The following is a 22,816-nucleotide window of genomic DNA, read 5'->3' as shown; positions in this document are numbered from 1 at the left end:
CAGGACTATGAGCTCACACACCCCGCCCAAACCAATGACACAGGAAGTACCTCTTGGTTTTGACTCGACGACATTTCGGCCATTTCGACTACTTATCAAATCTTCATTAAATACTAAAAAGAAAGTCAGAAATATGCTCTTCATCAGACAGGAACACATCATGAGATGTTTTCTGGTTCTCTTCGGGCTGATCAGTTTACTGCCCGTCTCAGATCAAGGTACGTTCAGTTTTTCTCTCCTCGTTTCCTCCCAGTAGTGTACACAGCGCAGCGGTTATATCTCAAAACAACACTAAAAGTTACTGAACTTCCGTATATTTAAAATAAGCAGGTGCGTATCAAACCCAGAATTAGTCTGATATCCAGGAAGTTTGATTCAGCAGTTTAGTTCCGGCTCTCGCTCTCCATATTTTCATAGATGTTTCGTGTCCAAAAATAAATAGTTAATATCAAAGATGGTGTCGCAAATCTGCAGCAGCCATTTGATGAGCCGCTATCAAGACAACCTTAGTCTGGTCGCAAACGTGTATATCTGAATTTCAGGATGTTGTACCTCCTCAAACATTTAGAAAGACTGTAAAGATAACTGCTTCGATAATACAGCCTGTCCAAAAATGTCTCATGTCTCCATTTATCCTGAGTATGGATTATGTTGTGCTGTAAACCTAAAAAAACAAACCTACTCCATCCTCCCCACAAATCGACCCACTTCTCGCTCAGCTCCTCGTTCTCTAAATAAAACCCACTTTTTTCAAGCACATTCTAGTTGTTATACACAATTCATTTAATTGGATAATATTTTCTGTTCTTATTACAATCACTGTTCTAGAACTGAATCCATTTTCCAAAGTCAGTTTCCTGTGATATACTTGACAAGTTGAGACTTCCTGGTATCTGAGAAAACCGTTTTAGCCTTGAACAAACATTCATAGTCTGTCTTTAAAAATATATTTTCTCTTTTGTCATTTTACCTCTTTGTGTCTTTCTATCTTTTCATCCTTTGCTTCTGCTTCAACAGACTTCACTTCTCTAACTTCATTTTCCCCCCAACTTGTATCACACATATACACAATGTCACTAAGTGAAACACATTATATACATTAATTACACACTGATGGATGTTTGAAAGCCTTTGTTTCTTTTAATTATTTACAGTTAATGAAAACTATTTTTAATTGTATGTTTAGTATCTTCTTGGAGTTTATTTTCAACAGGAAGCTTTAATCTGACAAACGAGGCTCATTGTGAAAGATATTCCAATTTATTGAATATGACTGTAAATGTAGAATATTGAATTAATATTTATGATTTGTAGGCTACTGATAAAATACAATAGGTACAATAGAAATGGCTGAACTTATTCCAAAGCTACCATTTTGAATTTATTTATGCTCAAAGCTAAAAATGCTCCACTTTTATCTTTTATCAAAAGATGTTTATGAGGTCATAAACGTCATAAATGTGATATATAAAACAAATATAACAATATCTATTATAGTCCAAGGACAATCCTCATGAAACTTATGAAGAATTGAATTCACTTTGAGGAGTGAAACATATTTTTTTAAGAAGTTTATCCATAAAGTTCTTACCTGCACAGACTTTGTTAAATGATGCCTTCCTGCTAACTATTTGATGACCAAAGACGTTTTTTAGTTTCCCAGCAGGAAGTGGTGACTTAACTTACCTCAGTCTCCCATACAGCTCTGCTCTTTCTCTGTCCACAGCTTCACACCTTTACTGATGTAAACTTGTTAATGACCCTCTTTAGATTTTTGTTTTTATTGATTGAGGTTCAAGTTCTTGAATTAGAAATCTGTTTCTATTATCTCAAAATATAATTGTCATCAGCAAATTGATCAGTGACTCGTCTTGTTAAATTAGACCATAAAGGCCGTGTCATGAGCGGTGCGGTGTAGGTGGTGAGGCAGACGTAGATGGAACCAGGTTAGATGAATAATGAAGATTTAATAATAATAATAATAATAATAATAATAATACATTTTATTTGTAACGCACCTTACATTTCAAAGATTTAATGAACAAAATCCAGAAAAGTCCACAAACACAGGCAGCACGACTGAGCGGAAGCCAGGGCTCAACGTCGGTAGCGAACTGATATTTCGACTGGACACACGAAGGACTGATGGCACATTAGACGAGGACCCGACAAAGACACAGACACACAGATGACACTAAATACACAGGGGGTAATTAGGGAATGAGAAACACCTGGGAGTAATCGAGGGGAGAACAGGACAACATGGAGACACAGAGACACAGAAAACTCTAAATAAACACACAGACAAACACGGAACATGACAGGCTGATCTTTGCTCCTCACAATGACTGTGTGATTCATTTGTCTCTGATCTTTCCATGAATCAGTTTGCTGGAACTGATCTCTTCACTAAAACTGAAGGTTTGGAGAAACTCTGATCAATAAATCAGATAAGGCCTCTGCTTTCCAGGTTTTAGCAATTATGGAAATACCTGTCCTTTATAACAGGTTTAACACCAGCTGTTATGGGATAGCTGCTACTTTTTCTTCTGGTAAAATGTTCATATTTATTTTAATTAAATGAGTATTTTCTTGTTTTCTTTTCCAGAGATTGATAAAAAAAAAAAGACTAGACATCAATTTGTGAACAAACAAAAACAAAACAGAAAAAATGTGAGCTTTTATTTTGAAAGAACTCAATAATACTGTGTTGTCCCAACAGTTTTCACAACTGAAAGCATTTAAAGGATAATAGTTGAGCAACAAACTGAACATCATCATGAGTGCAGTGATTTTAAAAGCATTGTTTATCTTTCCAGGAAAATATCATCTTGTTGGTCCTGAAGAGCCAATAAAGGCACAAGTGGGATCCGACGTTGTTCTACCATGTCTTGTGAAGCCCCCAGTTAACGTGAGAGACGGTACAGTCGAGTGGATGTTCGACTCCAGTAAAACTGTTCACTTGTTCCGTAATGAAGGTGATGACAGAGAATCTCAAGACGACAGATACAAAGATCGAACTTATCTCAACCATGCAATGCTTGAACTCGGTGACGTTTCCCTCAAGTTGTCCAACGTAACTAAGAATGATGAAGGGATTTACATCTGCATTGTTCGCTGGCTGCCTGGTCATAATAAGCCAGAAAAGAGACATGTTACTCTGATTGTTGGTGAGCTTTATTGATTCAGAATCATTTAAGATAAAATAGATAAAAATGTTGATATCTTTAACACTTAATGTGATTCCTCAACAGTTGATGGAAAAGAAAATGAAAACCCAGACAGACATTCTGGAGGTAAATATCTTAACAACTGATAATCAGATGTTTCTGGCACAGCGACTGTGACTCAGTGGATACAGTTGTTGTCTTCCTGTTTCCCCTGGTCACATGTTGATGTGCCCTTGGGCAAGGCAGATAACTCCTAAATACCTATTGATCTGCATATAGGTGTATGAAGGGGTGTGTGTGTGTGTGTGTGTGTGCGTGTTGGGGTGTGTGTGCGTGTGTGTGTGGGTGTGTGGTGCAGTAAATGTTGACCCCTGAATGATGAGGTGACTGTTGGTTCACAACTTTGATCTCATTAATAAAACAAAAATATGCAAAATTGAATTCAAAATTTTCAAAAATGGAATTTTAAAAACCTGTTTTTCTTTTTTGTCACAGGATCTGATCCTGGAGTTATTGTTAGTGTTGGTGTTTTAGCACTCATCATCCTCGCCTTCATCACATACTATGTTGTACGTCGCTGCAGAGGTGAACAAAGTAAGTCAGTCATTGTCTTTGTAAGTCTTGCAGGATTTTGGTGAATTAATGATTCTCTCCATAAATGCATGTTTCCAATTGATAGAAAATATAGTTTTTAATAGTTTGCAAAAACTGATCTGAAGCTGAAGAGAAGTAAAACTCAGAAACATGGAGCTGTCTGGATAAACATGTATAAGAAAAGTTATGCAGTTTTCACATATTTATCAATATCTGTTGGTGTTTGTCTGAAAAGAAAAGAAAAACAAGAAACCAAATTATTATGAGTAACTTTTTTCTGTTTTAGGTCTTTGTTGTTTATTGTAGCCTTTCTGCCTGCCCAGGTTGATGAAACATTTTTACCAGACAAAAACTGTTAAGGAGAATTAAATATTGTCACTCATTTATATTGTTAAGCTAAATATTCACTGTTGTTTACTTTCTGTTGTGTACAGTTTTTCCTTGCTGGAACAACAAGTCTCGACATGAACAAGGGAGAAATGATGGAGGTATGGAAATGGAACAATTATGTAATAATTAACTTATGTTAATTATTTACTTTTTTATTTTCCTGCTCATTGATAAACTAAGCAGGACTGCAGTCACTGAACATCACAGCTGAGCATCAAACCAGGAAACTGAACTTCCTTGTTGGTGACTGAATCTGACTGACTAGATAATTTGATGTAGCAGCAATGAACTGGTGACCTGACTGGTTTACTCATGGCTCACCAGCTTTCCCACTGACCTGAACAGTGATATGAAGGTTTAGACCAGAGGTGACCAACCTGTGGCCCCGGATCTGGACAACACTAAAGAAAAACAGCCAAGAATCAAGAAAACAAAATCCAACAACATTCATTCATAAAATGCTATAAATAAATCTATTAAAAATTGCAAACACATAACTCAGATTTTCTCTTCTTTGTTCTGTTTTCTTCAACAGAGAAGCTTAAAGCCAATTAAAACATGTTTAATATTATAATTACATCAGACCAATTAAAAAAAGAAACTAGAGTTTAATGAAAGACATCTCTTCTACCTTAATGAAAGTTTTATTTAAAAGGTTCTTTTAATCTGACAAGCCTCATCTGAATATACATTATATATTCAATTTAATATGACTATGTTTACATTTTTATTTTAATTTGCTTTGGTTTCTTTATTGTCTTATTTTTGTCAACAAGAATCTGGAAATAAATAAAAGACAAATAATTTCAGAAACAGTCAAAACTTTACTGCTTTAATTTAATTTATTTTTTGCTGATTGATGATAATTTTCTTTTGAAAAACTAAAAATGACAGAATTCAGTTTTTATTCAAGCCATCTTAATAATAATGTTACTTTGGGATATCAAACAATCAGAAGAAGATGATGTTATTGAAAACATTGTTTTGTGTTTCATAGATCGCAGAGGAAATGGTAACCAAGGAGATGGAGCTGAACAAATACCTTTACAGAACCTGGAACGACCAAACCAAAATGTGTGAATCATCCTGATCTGAAATCTCTTCAACCTCTTGTTGGTATGAAAACTGTTACATGTGTAGAACTGTGAATAATAGAAAAACTGTCTGACTTAAACCCAAAAGCAAATCAAGGATCAAAGATTTAATTATCTTTTTTTAGATTAAAAAAAGGATGAAGAATCATGTAAGTTAAAAAAACATTTTATGTCCATAACTGTTTCTGTAGTTTAGAGTCTTACTCAGCTTTTGATGACTGAGTTTTATTGAAAAGTATTTTTAATACAATCAAAAGTTGACAGACTTGATCCCCAGCTTGTGCCAACAAAATGTTTTTAATTTAATTTCTGTCAGTGAATCTTATTTTAATGCTCACACTCTAGTTACATAAATAACCAAATATTTATTGATTTTATTTTGACTTGATTTCTAGTTTTTCAATTTATGAATCAGCAGTGAATTCATTAGTTCACTCACATTCACATAGGAACAAATCACCTGAATATTTCTATGTTCATCATCATACAGTGAATGTCAAAAAAGAACATTTTGATACTATTTTCTTTTATAAGCATCCTTGTAGTTACATTATGTAAGATTGTTATTAAATATGTTCTCATAACATAGAAAATTAAAGAAAATTATAAATTCATCAATTACTTTGAAAATAGGCCCATAGACACAACAGATAATAACAATACTAACTTGATCTTGTAAACCAGCTGTAGTGACTTTTTCATTCCAGACACTCAGCTTGAGGAGGTAGAGAAGTTTTGTTGATGAATATGTATTATGGTCTGGTCAGCGTAAAGACTGTGTTCATAATTAGCTTTGCCACATGATTGGTGATGAGTCACCATGGGGGAAACACAAACCATACAAACACAAACTATAAGATCAGAACAGAAAGAAATGAAACTGCAATTCATTTTCAATAGCTGCATAATTCAAATAGAAACTGTAAAAACTTATCAATGCAGGATTTTTTTTAACAACTTACAAAATAAAACAAACAAAATACTTTCTACAAAGATTTTCAGGCCTGAATTAAAAGGTGTTTATTAGAACTAAGTCATTATTAAAAAGCCATATTTATAGTAAAAGGCATGTTTTGTTCATTTGTTGACTTTTGTAAATAATATATATTATTTGTAACAGAATCTGATATTCTGATATTTTTATTTTGTCTGGTGGAGTTTTGCTGTGCAACTCAAAGTAAAACTGGAGGGAGACATCTAGTGGTTAAGTCAGAGTATCCGTCCATCCATCCTTGTCCCTAGTGGGGTCAGGAGGTGCTGGTGCTTTATCTCCAGCGGACACTTTGGGTGAGAGGCAGAGTCACCCTGGACAGGTCGCCAGTCTGTCACAGAGGTCAGAATATTACTCTGACAAATCACAAGTCTTTATTGGGGAAGATGTTAATCCCACCTTTGATGGAAAATGTGAAACATGATTGTTCTCAGAACTACTACAGACTACTACTACTATCTTCTAGTTGTTCATTTGCCCTAAACACTATAAACTGCTGTCGTCACATTAAATATGTAAAAATCCAACTTTATAGTGCAAGTTATTATTATTTAACAGATAACATTATTCAAAGTGCTAAACAATAAAGAGTTAAAAACAATACAGATCAAACAGTTAAAACACAAAGAAACTCAATAAAAATATAATATAAAATTAATGCATATATAAAACAGAGTGAACATAAATGTCTTTAATTTAGCCTTAGAATCATTCAAAGAACATTCCTGCCTGATGTGTTAAAAGCAGACTGTTCCTCATGATGATGGGGCACAAAAGGAGAAAACATTTTCTCCAGACAGTTTTAGGACTTTTTAAAAGGTCAGAGTCTTGAGATGAGAGAACATGAGATGGAACATAAAGCTGCAGAAGATCAGAAAACTTTAAGTTTTGTAAATGAGCAGCAAAACATTAAAGTCTGTTTGAACCTAAAGAAACCAGTGAAAAGATCACAGAAGCAGAAATGTGAAAATATTTCCTGGTGAACTTGATGAATCATTTCATGATTACTAGTAGGTTGAGATTGGCTGTTATGTTTGAGCTAAATATCTGACATCTGGTGTATTTCCAGTGCAGTCATGATTTTGTTTATTTGTTTATATGTAATATAAACAAATAAATATTTGTTTTATTATATATTTATAATAAAATATATAATATTTAAATATTATATATTTTTATGTAATTATATATTAAATATTATATACTTTCTATAATAAAATATATAATATTTTATTATATTTAATATATATATATATATATTATATATTTTTATATATAATAAACAAATAAATAATAAACACAAAGACAGTGGATTCTGGTCAAAATGATTAATGGAATTTTTAGGGAGATTTGCACTTTCTTCATATTACTTAAAATATGAAGAATTAGTTTAAGTACTAATGAGTTTGTCTAGAGGTAAGAAACAGACTGTGAGTTGGTGATTGAGCAAACTGACAGAAACGTCACATTACTAGTAATCATGCTCCTCTAAACCAAAGAAGTTAGAAAATTATTTTCTTTTTGTGTGTTTTAAATTCTTTGTTTTTGTTTAATGTATCAATAAATGTTTTTGTTGTTTAATGTGAACTGATGTTAAGCTTTGACTCTTGTAAATAAAAACTCTTTATTGTTGTATTTTGTATTATTCATGCTAAGGTCAATATGTGTTTTCAAACCTGAGATGTTTTACCTGAACAAATTTAAAATGGAGCAGGAAGCAGAGCGGCCATTTTGTCAAAGCCAACCTGTTTGTCCTGTTATTAGCAGCCAGTCAAAGGAAAAACAAACCAAAACATGAAGCTACAAATATGAGTTATATAAAAGTAACAAGTTATAGGTAGTTATGAGTTACAACAACGTTTAAGTTGGAATCAATAAGTATTTTTGACTTTGAATTCTGAATGTTGAGTCAAATAAATTGAACAATTCACCAAAATTAAGATACATTATTTAATGTTAAAGGTCTAGTAACATACATGTATATATATATATATGTATATAACTTCTTCCTAAGAAATGCTAAGATTATATATATATGTTACTTTTACAACAACTGGTGTTTCTAAATAGCATCTTCAGATTTTAAAAAAATATGTAACATTTTTGAAAAATTATTATTTTTTAAAAATATAACACTGATATTTTCAAAGATCTGTGTTACTGAAACATTGATCTTTGAATCTTCATAAATCTGTTATAGAATAATTCAACATATTAGTGTAATATGTAAATGTAATGTTAAAAGCAGAATCAGCCAGAACCCAAAACGCAGCCACAACAAGAGGATGGTTAATCAAAAAGTTTTATTACTAAAGTAAATGGTATAGTGTGGTCACACTAGTGGGTCAGGGACGAGGAATCCACAGGGGTCAGGAGTCCAGCCGGGGGAGGGGAGGGTGAATGGACAAGGGGAGATCTGTGGGGGTCTCAGGGGACAAACAGACAACAGGGACAAAATCCACCAACCAGAGGCTGAGTCGTGAAACGGTCCAGGGTCATGCAAGGGAGGGTCTCAGGCAGTGAAAATCCAGAATCCAGAAGGCAGGGTCAGAAACGGGCAGGGTTCAGCAACAGGACTTTCAACAGTAGAAGGATTAGGCAAAAATCTGTGGTCAAAAACAGGCAGGATCAGAAACCAGAAAACACTTTGAAACATGAGACAAGGCTTGAAAGCTGTGACAGTGGCAACAGACGATCTCACACTGAGCTGGTGACGAGCAGCTGATTAAATAGGAACCAGCTCAGTGCAGGTGAGGGCAATAAGCAATCAGCACAGCCAAGGCAGAGCTGAAGGGCTGGAATCATGACAGTAAACATTTTCCTGACATCAATATTGAATACAAGGATATTTTTTTTAATAGCTCCACTGAATTTCCTCAATTCCTCTGAATGTAAAATAAGTATACAAAAACATATAATGTTTAAAAAAGTCTAAAAAGATACCTTAATACAAATTAATCTTCAACATTAAATAAATTACAGTAAAATATGTAAACATTTCACAGAAGCATCAGAAAGAGACTGTTGGTTTTTGGTGTCGTCCAAGTCATAATTCACCTGGATCTTGTTTGACGCCAGCAGGTGAAAATAATAAATACTGGGACAAGATGAAGAAAGTTCAGTGTTGAGTGTTTTTTTGTTTTTTTTCTTTCTTCTTCTCTGAAATCAGGTCTCCACAGACGCAACTCATCCTGAGGTCTTGAGACATTCATCAGTCTGACATCCTTCTCATGAACAACTGTCAGCAGAAAGAGGCCAGATTAAAACCTGAGCTTGAATCACAGCGAGCAGTCCGTCCATTTTAACATACGCTCATTTGTCATTAACCTGTATGTTACATGAACTTTAACCTTAAACACAAGAATATTCTGCAATTAAGTTAAATAAATTAAAAGTCCCTGAGAAAAAAACCTCAATAAATTAAATGAAAACAAATAATAATATTAAAGTTCAAAGCAACAATTCAAAGTCACTTCAGTTTTTTATCTGTCAGCCTGATGCTGCTGAATGGTGGGAACAACTACTGGTGGGGAAAACCCACAATATTGTCCAATTGTGAGAAATTAAGAGTCTACAGCTCCAATTTCCCTGACTGCACCCAAAATAATGTGACCGCTGCTCTTGTTGGTTCTATGGTGGCCATTAGAAATGAAAATTATTGGAAAAAAATATGTTTTTATCTTTGTTCAGTACGTGGTTTTGATAATTATAAATTACATTTTATTTTGATGTTTAATCTTTTTTTTCTAAAACAAAAACTTTAACTGCAGACGTTCAGCATTTCTTCTGCTGAGGAACACGGACGTATTTGGCGCCATCTGGTGGCGATCTTTCAGGTTTCACCACACTTTTGTCAGTCACGTCTTCCTAGTAAAAGAGGAAGAGAGTTAGCACAGAACTAGGAAAGTCAGTGTTTGTTGTGTGTTTTTAGGACCGCAGGTCTCCTGACATCTGCAGATAGAAAACAAATCTGAACCTGAGGCAACAAAAACTCTGATTACTCACTTTATTCTGAAAACCAGCAGTTTCTTATATTTGGAAATGTTACTGACAGGCAATAAAATAAAACACAACCAAAATACAAAATAAGACAGAGTCATTTTATATTCAAACAAGGAATCAACTTTATTTAGATATTTGTCTAAAACTAAATAGAGCTTACAATCTGAGTCACAAGACGACTATTGACACAGTTTGATCCAGAATCTGATCTTTGTCCAATAAATGACTGATGTCCTTATTTGATGATTAATGATGATGATAATCACAGTTTACAACAACATTTGTCATCAACATTTGTTGCTTTGTCACGTTTAGTGTGACACAGCAATAAATGTAATTAGTTTAGTTGAATAAAATCCTCCTGAGCAGTGATTGCCTCCATTGCTGATCAGAAACAGGGAGGGGCAGCACCCAAACAAACTCCAACAAAACAACAAACAAGATGAAAAAGTAGCTCCATAAAGACAGCTGGTCTCTGGACAGTGAAGACATGACAACAATGATCTCTCCAAAACAATAATGGAAACTAAAATACACATTTTAACCAACTGGACCTCAAATCACTGCTGATTATTCTGGGTTAATGAACTCAGCAGAGGATCCATCAGGACAGGAAAATGAGAAGTAAAGTCTAATCCCAGCATGTAGAGGCTGAGTGAATCTGGTCTGGACTCTGTGGATCAGAGTCATAGTTTTAGAGACGCTGTAGAAACACAGAATACCTTTTATATGATCCAGGTACACTCCTATTCTGGAGGAAACTGGACGTTCTAGTGGAGTTTTAATGTTGTTGTGATAAAATGTGTAACTGTTTGTGTCACAATATAATGACCAGGATTTGTCATTGGATCCTAGTCTTTCTGTTCTGCTGATGTTCTTGTATGAAACGGCTACAGATCCTCCTCCTCTCCACTCCACCTCCCAGTAACAACATCCAGTCAGACTCTCTCTACTCAGAACCTGATAACAAAAACCATCAAATCTGTCTGGATGATCAGGATAAGACTGTTTATGGTTCGCAAATGTTACCTTTCTATTCCCCTCAGATAAAATTAGAAATCTGTTTAGGGTGTTTGGATCCAGAGTGATAATTTTTAAAAGTTTCAAGAATCCATCTCTGGTCTTTGGTTCTGGTTCTGATGGTTGAACATCCACTTCAGTGACCTTCAGTTCTATGTTTGTCCATGTGTCTCTCAGGATGTCCACTAGTTTATCTCTGAGCTCTGACACAGCTGCTGCCACGTCCTCAAAGTGTCTCAGAGGACGGATGTTGATGCTGGATGAGTGTGTAGACTCACTGAGTGCTGGCAGTGAGGGGTAGTTGAGGAGAAACTGGTTGTGATCCTCTGTGTGTGAGAGCTGCTCCAGCTCAGAATTTCAGAATTTTAAAATTTCAAAATTTTCTCAGGGTTTAATTGCAAAACAAGAATTTCCCCTTGAAAATTTTTGTTTTGCAATAAAATGAGTTTATTTTCACACATTTTATACATATTTCCCTACCTAATGATGGGTCTGTAGATAAGTATCTGAAACCAGAGAGCTCTGTAGTTTCTGTAAGTCTGTATCCTACCAGTCGTCTGAAAGTTGTTCTCTCTTACTGAGGATATTGATGAAAAGGTTACATGTTGGGCTCCCAAAGAAGAGCCACAGCTCCCAAACATCTTCATTTATGATCATCTGCAGCCCCATATACTAACATTACTTGGCAAATAAGGAAGTTTTATAATAAATCATTTTGCATGAAATGTTCCCTATATGAGAGGCTTTTACTTCCTTAAATTGATGTATTTGTTCTGTTATGAAAGCAAACATTCATATTTTTTTATAATATTTAAATCAAATTTTTAATTTTTAACAAAAACAAACAAATACTGCAAACAGACTTATAATAATAATTTATTAATGCTGCTAGATGCTACTTCTCTTACAGGCATCAGTTATACTTATGGTTTTTGCAACACACTCTCCTCATCACTGTCTATTCACTAGTGATCGATAAATGAGGCGTCATGTATCGTTTTGACCCAAAGCAAAACTATTGATACTGCGTCATTACTGCGTCACTGAATACTGACACCTGCTGGACATTAAAAATCCCTACAGGCAACGTAGTTCACAGACTGATTTGATGACCTAGTCCACACAATAAGATTTAAGTCATTGTATTTTATTGTATATTATATATTATATTATTTCATATCTTCAGTTAAATTCAAAATATATTTTATATTCTTCGATAGAGTCAATAAATAATGTGAACATGAACCAAGTGATGAAAATGAAAGTGAACGTGTTTGGAATGAGGATGATTGTGGACTGTTTTTTTTTTTCCCACAAATTTTCATTTAAAAAAAAACTTTTTCCAACATTTTGAAATTTAGTCTGTTCCGTGTTTTTGACACAACGTCTCCTGCTGTAGAAAAAAATGAAGTAAACAATACATTTATATAAAATAATTTATAAAAAGCAACTGAGTAATTTGTAGAATGGCTGCATACCTGAGTTTATCCAGGTGTATCTGCGACTTCATTCTGATGCCCTATAATGACTCAGCATTAAGGAGGTGAATTTATTTAAATAAAACTGATTTTAGTGACGCTGTATATTATTCATATAAATTTTATTTTTTCTTTTATATTTTGTACGCTGATTTTCATGGATGTGTTTGTTTTGCTGGAAATGTCTTTTTTGTATTTATTTATAGCGGGATTGTCTTTATTTTCCTTTTATCTGTCTAAAGATTTGTATTTATGGAGGGTAATTTAAGAATAAAATTGTGAAATGTATAATTTCAAAGGAGAAACATGCAAAACTTAACCTGCAGAACATAATATGAAAGTAAACTAAGAGTCAATTTCAGCTGAATTTGGATTCAGATCCAGTAGAAACTGAAAAGAATCGGATGAAACAACAACGAAGTGATAATCAATACCTTATTTTCTGACGTAAGATCAAAATGGTCCCAAACTATGAAATCTTTCGTTTACCTTCAGGCTCCATAATTGACGCTGTAACGTAAAAGATCAAGAATTATTTTGGCAAATGCATCCAAGTTCATCCCGCTGACAGATTCGCTTCCATATAAACACAGTTTGGCGCATCAGTGTCATTCAGAAACACTTCCTGTATCGGTCACGTGACTTGCTGAAAGCAATACGACACGGGGTTTGGTCTAAGGGCTTGGCGCATGCGCCGACGCATCGGTGCTTCCGCCCTGCATCCTGGCTTCAAATAGCCCGTCTCTAGTTTTACTGCTTGATGATGATCTATGTCTCAATGTTTATACTGAGGATTAAATAATAAATTAACATACAGACTATATGACTGCTATCCCGCTGCCTTAATTAACAATATTAAAGCTTTGAAGCTTCCGGGACTATGAGAGCACACACACCCCGCTCCTCCCCCACCCCACGCACACACACAAATGAAACAGAAAGTATTATTTCACTTTTTGACTCGACGATATCTCGGCCATTTCCACTACTTATCAAATCTTCATTAAATACTTAAAAGAAAATCAGAAATATGCTCTTCATCAGACAGGAACACATCATGAGATGTTTTCTGGTTCTCTTCTGGCTGATCAGTTTACTGCCCGTCTCAGATCAAGGTACGTTCAGTTTTTCTCTCGTGGTTTCCTCCCAGTAGTGTACACAGCGCAGCGGTTATATCTCAAAACAACACTAAAAGTTACTGAACTTGCGTATATTTAAAATAAGCAGGTGCGTATCAAACCCAGAATTAGTCTGATATCCAGGAAGTTTAGAAGAGGTCTTGTGCGCTATTCAGTTCCCCTGCGAAAATCTGTTCCCCCTGTGTCGGGAGCGCGCATTGCAGCCGGAGAGGCGGATCTGACCATTTTCACGGCGCTTCTGATCGATTTCTCGGTAAAAACAACTCAGTTAATCATGTCAAGCTTGTAACATTTAGTTTAATCGGCAGCTGTTGTTTACAAAATTGTAAAAATAATTAAATAAACGAGGTCTTTTTACGCTGTTTTGTGTTATTTTAAACGCCAAGAGAATCGGTCTTTTTCCAACTTTTGCCACTTACGCCTGACAAAAATAAAAGTCAGTCACCAAAACACAGTTTTCCGACACGTAGTGTGTATTTATAATTTTTCATTGCTGATATAAGACGATGGCTGAAAGCAGGGCACAAATATTAAGACTTCCTGAAAAGACGAGAGCGTGGACTTTCTGGTAAATCCCGTTCTAATGTAAAATATGACAGATTACTGTAGTAAGGAAATTTCTAGTATACTACAGGCTATCACACATAACAATTTTTGAGAATTTGGCAACAGTTGTCAAATGGGGGGAGGAGAATAGAGAATGGATATTTCAGCTGCCTGAAATAAACCATTCCTCCTCCATAACATGGGAACAAATTAATTTACCAACAAGTCTTTAACTGTGTTTATTCCTCTTATCATCAACAATAAATCCTGTGAATTTGGTAACATTTGCTCTTTATTTGACAAAGTTATGAGGGGGGAACCATTCTGGGAATCAACAATCATCACCTCCACTGGACTTTAGTGGTAATAAATGTTTTTAAACTCTAAAAACAATCTATATCATACTTATCTCATAGACAAAAACCACATGAAAACTGTCGAATGGACACTTTCTAGGTGATCTACCCACAAGAGAAAAAGTCTGTATGAATATTTTCTGTATTAAAGTCCTTGAATCCACTGGGGGAATCAAAACAAGACATCCAGAAATGTTTGCAAATCACAAGGTATGGTTAAAAATTTAAGTTTAACTCAAGTATGAAAATCAAATAAAGTTGTTCTTATTAATATATCTATATTTACAGGGCATTTATGAGGAAGAAGGGGTGCAATCTCTCACGTTGGACATGTGACACAGTCAAGCATCCAAAACAACAAGATATTAAATCATGTGGTGTGTTTTCACTGAAGGTTTCAGACATATTGTCACACAGTGTATGACTTTAGGATTTTGATATATATTTTGAGACATGTACAGTGAATTACTTTCTTTGTTACTTAAATTTAAAGCCATTAAATGAAACTGTTCATTTCAGTTTGCAGAAAAAATCCTATCAAAAGAGGTTGTGGATTTTCCTGTTTCCAGAGAGGCGGTTTACAGCATGAGACTTATCCTTAACATTAATATTCTTATTTTCAGTGTTTATGACAATTGTTATCATGATTACTATTATTTGTATGTTTGGCTAAAACATCTGTACTTAGCCAACCTCCGTGTCACTTTCCATCTCTCCACAGAAGTGACACAAGTCTTTTAGGTCCTCTGTTAATAACAAAAGTATAAAAACACACACACACACACACGATTATACATGTACAATCATGACCGTATATATGGGTGTGTATGAAACTGTTACACAGGATGTGCTAAGCACCAACACAGTCATTTATGAAAGAAAATATAGAAAATAAAATGATTGTACTTATTAATTTGCAAACATTGCAAAGATTGTTTTTAGAGTTTAAAAACATTTATTACCACTAAAGTCCAGTGGAGGTGATGATTGTTGATTCCCAGAATGGTTCCCCCCTCATAACTTTGTCAAATAAAGAGGAAATGTTTTCAAACTTACTTGATTTATTGTTGATGATAAGAGGAATAAACACAGTTAAAGACTTGTTGGTAAATTAATTTGTTCCCATGTTATGGAGGGGAACAGATTATTTCAGGCAGCTGAAATATATGGTTCCCCCCTCATAACTTTGTCAAATAAAGAGCAAATGTTACCAAATTCACAGGATTTATTGTTGATGATAAGAGGAATAAACACAGTTAAAGACTTGTTGGTAAATTAATTTGTTCCCATGTTATGGAGGAGGAATGGTTTATTTCAGGCAGCTGAAATATCCATTCTCTATTCTCCTCCCCCCATTTGACAACTGTTGCCAAATTCTCAAAAATTGTTATGTGTGATAGCCTGTAGTATACTAGAAATTTCCTTACTACAGTAATCTGTCATATTTTACATTAGAACGGGATTTACCAGAAAGTCCATGCTCTCGTCTTTTCAGGAAGTCTTAATATTTGTGCCATGCTTTCAGCAATCGTCTTATATCAGGAAGGAAAAATTATAAATACACACTAAGTGTTGAAAAACTGTGTTTGGTGACTGACTTTTATTTCTGTCAGGCGTAAGTGACAAAAGTTAGAAAAAGACCGATTCTCTTGGCGTTTAAAATAACACAAAACAGCGTAAAAAGACCTCGTTTATTTAATTATTTTTACAATTTTGTAAACAACAGCTGCCGATTAAACTAAATGTTACAAGCTTGACATGATTAACTGAGTTGTTTTTACCGAGAAATCGATCAGAAGCGCCGTGAAAATGGTCAGATCCGCCTCTCCGGCTGCAATGCGCGCTCCCGACACAGGGGGAACAGATTTTCGCAGGGGAACTGAATAGCGCACAAGACCGGCTCTCGCTCTCCATATTTTCATAGATGTTTTGTGTTCGCAAATAAATAGTTCATATCAAAGATGGTGTCGCAAATCTGCAGCAGCCAGTTGATGAGCCGCTATAAAGACAACCTTAGTCTGGTCGCAAACGTGTATATCTGAATTTCAGGATGTTGTACCTCCTCAAACATTTAGAAAGAGTGTAAAGATAACTGCTTCGATAATACAGCCTGTCCAAAAATGTCTCATGTCTCCATTTATCCTGAGTATGGATTATGTTGTGCTGTAAACCTAAAAAAAACAAAAAAAACAAACACACCTACTCCACCCAGAGAAATGGCTGAATTTATTCCAAAGCTACCATTTTGAATTTATTTGTGCTCAAAGCTAAAATCCTACATTTTTATCTTTTATCAAAAGATGTTGATGAGGTCATAAACGTCATAAATATGATATATAAAACAAATATAACAATATCTATTATAGTCCAAGGACAATCCTCATGAAACTTATGAAGAACTGAATTCACTTTGAGGAGTGAAACACATTTTTTAAGAAGTTTATCCATGAAGTTCTTACCTGCACAGACTTTGTTAAATGATGCCTTCCTGCTAACTATTTGATGATCAAAGACGTTTTTTAGTTTCCCAGCAGGAAGTGGTGACTTAACTTACCTCAGTCTCCCATACAGCTCTGCTCTTTCTCTGTCCACAGCTTCACACCTTTACTGATGTAAACTTGTTAATGACCCTCTTTAGATTTTTGTTTTTATTGATGGAGGTTCAAGTTCTTGAATTAGAAATCTGTTTTTATTATTTCAAAATATAACTGTCATCAACAAATTGATCAGTGACTCGTCTTGTTAAATTAGACCATAAAGGCCGATCTTTGCTCCTCACAATGACTGTGTGATTCATTTGTCTCTGATCTTTCCATGGATCAGTTTGCTGGAACTGATCTCTTCACTAAAACTGAAGGTTTGGAGAAACTCTGATCAATAAATCAGATAAGGCCTCTGCTTTCCAGGTTTTAGCAATTATGGAAATACCTGTCCTTTATAACAGGTTTAACACCAGCTGTTATGGGATAGCTGCTACTTTCTCTTCTGGTAAAATGTTGATATTTATTTTAATTGAACAAGTATTTTCTTGTTTTCTTTTCCAGATTTTGATAAAATGACTAGATATCAATTTGTAAACAAGCAAAAACAAAACAGAAAAAATGTGAGCTTTTATTTTGAAAGAACTCAATAATACTGTGTTGTCCCAACAGTTTTCACAACTGAAAGCATTTAAAGGATAATAGTTGAGCAACAAACTAAACATCATCATGAGTGCAGTCATTTTAAAAGCATTGTTTATCTTTCCAGGAAAATATCATCTTGCTGTTCCTGAAGAGCCAATAAAGGCACAAGTGGGATCCAACGTTGTTCTACCATGTCTTGTGAAGCCCCCAGTTAACGTGAGAGGCGCTACAGTCGAGTGGATGTTCGACTCCAGTAAAACTGTTCACTTGTTTCGCAGTGGAGATGATCACCGAGAATCTCAAGACGACAGATACAAAGATCGAACTTATCTCAACCATGCAATGCTTGAACATGGTGACGTTTCCCTCAAGTTGTCCAACGTAACTAAGAACGATGAAGGGATTTACACCTGCTTTGTTCACCGTCTGCCTGATCATAATAAGCCAGAAAAGAGACATGTTACTCTGATTGTTGGTGAGTTTTATTGAATCAGAATCATTTAAGATAAAATAGATAAAAATGTTGATATCTTTAACACTTAATGTGATTCCTCAACAGTTGATGGAGAAGAAAATGAAAACCCTGAAGGACATTCTGAAGGTAAATATCTTAACAACTGATAATCAGATGTTTCTGGCACAACGACTGTGACTCAGTGGATACAGTTGTTGTCTTCCTGTTTCCCCTGGTCACATGTTGATGTGCCCTTGGGCAAGACAGCTAACTCCTAAATACCTATTGATCTGCATATAGGTGTATGAATATGTGTGTGTGTGTGTGTGTGGTGCAGTAAATGTTGACCCCTGAATGATGAGGTGACTGTTGGTTCACAACTTTGATCTAATTAATAAAACAAAAATATGCAAAATTGAATTCAAAATATTCAAAAACGGAATTTTAAAAACCCGTTTTTCTTTTTTGTCACCAAACGCCCACTTGGATTTTGGGGTGTTGTTGTTACTGGTGGTGGTGGTCTTGGGGCAGTCCTTTCATTATATTCCAGCGTGTTTTTAAGGAGTGAAACACATTTTTTAAGAAGTTTTTCCATGAAGTTCTTACCTGCACAGACTTTGTTAAATGATGCCTTCCTGCTAACTATTTGATGATCAAAGACGTTTTTTAGTTTCCCAGCAGGAAGTGGTGACTTAACTTACCTCAGTCTCCCATACAGCTCTGCTCTTTCTCTGTCCACAGCTTCACACCTTTACTGATGTAAACTTGTTAATGACCCTCTTTAGATTTTTGTTTTTATTGTTTGAGGTTCAAGGTTTTGAATTAGAAATCTGTTTTTATTATTTCAAAATATAATTGTCATCAGCAAATTGATCAGTGACTCGTCTTGTTAAATTAGACCATAAAGGCTGATCTTTGCTCCTCACAATGACTGTGTGATTCATTTGTCTCTGATCTTTCCATGGATCAGTTTGCTGGAACTGATCTCTTCACTAAAACTGAAGGTTTGGAGAAACTCTGATCAATAAATCAGATAAGGCCTCTGCTTTCCAGGTTTTAGCAATTATGGAAATACCTGTCCTTTATAACAGGTTTAACACCAGCTGTTATGGGATAGCTGCTACTTTCTCTTCTGGTAAAATGTTGATATTTATTTTAATTAAATGAGTATTTTCTTGTTTTCTTTTCCAGAGATTGAAAAAAAAATGACTAGACATCAATTTGTAAACAAAAAAACAATACAGAAAAAATGTGAGCTTTTATTTTGAAAGAACTCAATAATACTGTGTTGTCCCAACAGTTTTCACAACTGAAAGCATTTAAAGGATAATAGTTGAGCAACAAACTGAACATCATCATGAGTGCAGTCATTTTAAAAGCATTGTTTATCTTTCCAGGAAAATATCATCTTGTTGGTCCTGAAGAGCCAATAAAGGCACAAGTGGGATCCGACGTTGTTCTACCATGTCTTGTGAAGCCCGCAGTTGACGCGAGAGACGCTGCAGTCGAGTGGATGGTCGACTCCAGTAAAACTGTTCACTTGTTCCGTAATGAAGCTGATGACCGAGAATCTCAAGACGACAGATACAAAGATCGAACTTATCTCAACCATGCAATGCTTGAACATGGTGACGTTTCCCTCAAGTTGTCCAACGTAACTAAGAATGATGAAGGGATTTACAGCTGCTTTGTTCGCCGTCTGCCTGATCTCTCAGAAGAAAGACATGTTACTCTGATTGTTGGTGAGCTTTATTGATTCAGAATCATTGAAGATAAAATAGATAAAATGTTGATATCTTTAACACTTAATGTGATTCCTCAACAGATGATGGAAAAGAAAATGAAAACCCAGACAAACATTCTGGAGGTAAATATCTTAACAACTGATAATCAGATGTTTCTGGCACAGCGACTGTGACTCAGTGGATACAGTTGTTGTCTTCCTGTTTCCCCTGATCACATGTTGATGTGCCCTTGGGCAAGTCAGATAACTCCTAAATACCTATTGATCTGCATATAGGTGTATGAATATGTGTGTGTGTGTGGGTGTGTGTGTGTGTGTGTGTGTGGGTGTGTGTGGGTGTGTGTGTGTGTGTGTGGGTGTGTGTGTGTGTGTGTGTGGGTGTTGGTGGGTGTGTGTGTGTGTGTGTGGGTGTTTGTGGGTGCGTGTGTGTGTGGGTGTGTGGTGCAGTAAATGTTGACCCCTGAATGATGAGGTGACTGTTGGTTCACAACTTTGATCTCATTAATAAAACAAAAATATGCAAAATTGATTTCAAAATATTCAAAAACGGAATTTTAAAAACCTGTTTTTCTTTTTGTCACAGGACCTGAACCTGAAGTTATTGGTGGAGGTAATGGTGGTCGGGTTGTTTCTGTTGTTGGTCTTGTTGTTGGAGCACTCATCATCATCATCATCCTCATCTTCATCATATACTGTGCTGTACGTCGCTGCAGAGGTGAACAAAGTAAGTCAGTCATTGTCTTTGTCTTGCAGGATTTTGGTGAATTAATGATTCTCTCCATAAATGCATATTTCCAATTGATAGAAAATATAGTTTTTAATAGTTTGCAAAAACTGATCTGAAGCTGAAGAGAAGTAAAACTCAGAAACATGGAGCTGTCTGGATAAACATGTATAAGAAAAGTTATGCAGTTTTCACATATTTATTAATATCTGTTGGTGTTTGTCTGAAAAGAAAAGAAAAACAAAAAACCAAATTATTATGAGTAACTTTTTTCTGTTTTAGGTCTTTGTTGTTTATTGTAGCCTTTCTGCCTGCCCAGGTTGATGAAACATTTTTACCAGACAAAAACTGTTAAGGAGAATTAAATATTGTCACTCATTTATATTGTTAAGCTAAATATTCACTGTTGTTTACTTTCTGTTGTGTACAGTTTTTCCATGCTGGAACAACAAGTCTCGACATGAACAAGTGATAAATGATGAAGGTATGGAAATGGAACAATTATGTAATAATTAACTTATGTTAATTATTTACTTTTTTATTTTCCTGCTCATTGATAAACTAAGCAGGACTGCAGTCACTGAACATCACAGCTGAGCATCAAACCAGGAAACTGAACTTCCTTGTTGGTGACTGAATCTGACTGACTAGATAATTTGATGTAGCAGCAATGAACTGGTGACCTGACTGGTTTACTCATGGCTCACCAGCTTTCCCACTGACCTGAACAGTGATATGCAGGTTTAGACCAGAGGTGACCAACCTGTGGCCCCGGATCTGGACAACACTAAAGAAAAACAGCCAAGAATCAAGAAAACAAAATCCAACAACATTCATTCATAAAATGCTATAAATAAATCTATTAAAAATTGCAAACACATAACTCAGATTTTCTCTTCTTTGTTGTGTTTTCTTCAACAGAGAAGCTTATAGCCAATTAAAACATGTTTAAGATTATAATTACATCAGACCAATTAAAATAAAAGAAACTAGAGTTTAATGAAAGACATCTCTTCTACCTTAATGAAAGTTTTATTTAAAAGGTTCTTTTAATCTGACAAGCCTCATCTGAATATACATTACATATTCAATTTAATATGACTATGTTTACATTTTTATTTTAATATGCTTTATTTTCTTTATTGTCTTATTTTTGTCAACAAGAATCTGGAAATAAATAAAAGACAAATAATTTCAGAAACAGTCAAAACTTTACTGCTTTAATTTAATTTATTTTTTGCTGATTGATGATAATTTTCTTTTGAAAAACTAAAAATGACAGAATTGAGTTTTTATTCAAGCCATCTTAATAATAATGTAACTTTGGGATGTCAAACAATCAGAAGAAGATGATTTTATTGAAAACATTGTTTTGTGTTTCATAGATCACAGAGGAAATGGTAACCAAGGAGATGGAGCTGAAGAAATACCTTTACAGAACCTGGAACAACCAAACCAAAATGTGTGAATCATCATCCTGATCTGAAATCTCTCCATTTTTGTCATATTTAAATCAAAGATATATATATTTTTTTAATAAATATAAGAAATGTTTAACTTTGTGTGTGTTGGCTACTTGGGAGGGACAAGGAGGGACCTTTCATGTTATGATCTGACCACCCCTAGACGAGTCGTAACAGAGTGGAGGTAGAGAAGTTTTGTTGATGAATATGTATTATGGTCTGGTCAGCGTAAAGACTGTGTTCATAATTAGCTTTGCCACATGATTGGTGATGAGTCACCATGGGGGAAACACAAACCATACAAACACAAACTATAAGATCAGAACAGAAAGAAATGTCTCATATTTCTGGACTCAGTGGAGGCTTAGAGCTGAGCTTCTATAGCCTGGACCTGGTAAATGAATCACCTGTTCATTTCAGTCAGGTACATGGAAGCAGGGAGAAAATGCAGGACAATGAGTCCAAAGTCCAAGGCTGAGAAAAGTTGATTTATGGTGAAGTAAATCAAACTATTCAGGCTCCCAGA

The 22,816-nt window shown here is 35.0% G+C and overlaps 2 protein-coding genes across 7 annotated transcripts in view; both read left to right on the top strand.

Annotated features, from left to right (window-relative positions):
* LOC116732072 (junctional adhesion molecule-like) overlaps positions 1-20,377 on the top strand; it is a 49,414-nt gene extending 29,037 nt beyond the window's left edge. The window contains exons 3-5 of the mRNA XM_032582010.1: positions 3,255-3,296; positions 18,030-18,380; positions 20,185-20,377. Coding sequence (XP_032437901.1) covers positions 3,255-3,296; positions 18,030-18,380; positions 20,185-20,246 — 455 coding nt within the window. The 3' untranslated portion in view covers positions 20,247-20,377. The remainder of the gene's footprint in view (positions 1-3,254; positions 3,297-18,029; positions 18,381-20,184) is intronic.
* LOC116732075 (myelin-oligodendrocyte glycoprotein-like) overlaps positions 1-22,384 on the top strand; it is an 82,968-nt gene extending 60,584 nt beyond the window's left edge. For 2 of the 6 annotated variants that reach the window (XM_032582021.1, XM_032582016.1), the window contains exons 5-6: positions 4,199-4,252; positions 22,213-22,384. In XM_032582021.1, the coding sequence (XP_032437912.1) occupies positions 4,199-4,252; positions 22,213-22,295 (137 nt within the window). In that variant the 3' untranslated portion in view covers positions 22,296-22,384. Of the gene's footprint in view, positions 1-4,198; positions 4,253-5,151; positions 5,337-21,257; positions 21,312-22,212 lie in introns of those variants that run through there. The other 4 variants (XM_032582018.1, XM_032582023.1, XM_032582017.1 and 1 more) reach the window with 3 other exon arrangements.
* The last annotated feature ends 432 nt before the right edge of the window (positions 22,385-22,816 follow it).

Source organism: Xiphophorus hellerii, chromosome 14 (assembly GCF_003331165.1).
Source record: "Xiphophorus hellerii strain 12219 chromosome 14, Xiphophorus_hellerii-4.1, whole genome shotgun sequence".
Classification (NCBI taxonomy): Eukaryota; Metazoa; Chordata; class Actinopteri; order Cyprinodontiformes; family Poeciliidae; genus Xiphophorus; species Xiphophorus hellerii.
The sequence above is the reverse complement of the archived record's forward strand: the minus strand, read 5'-3'. Positions and strand labels throughout refer to the sequence as shown.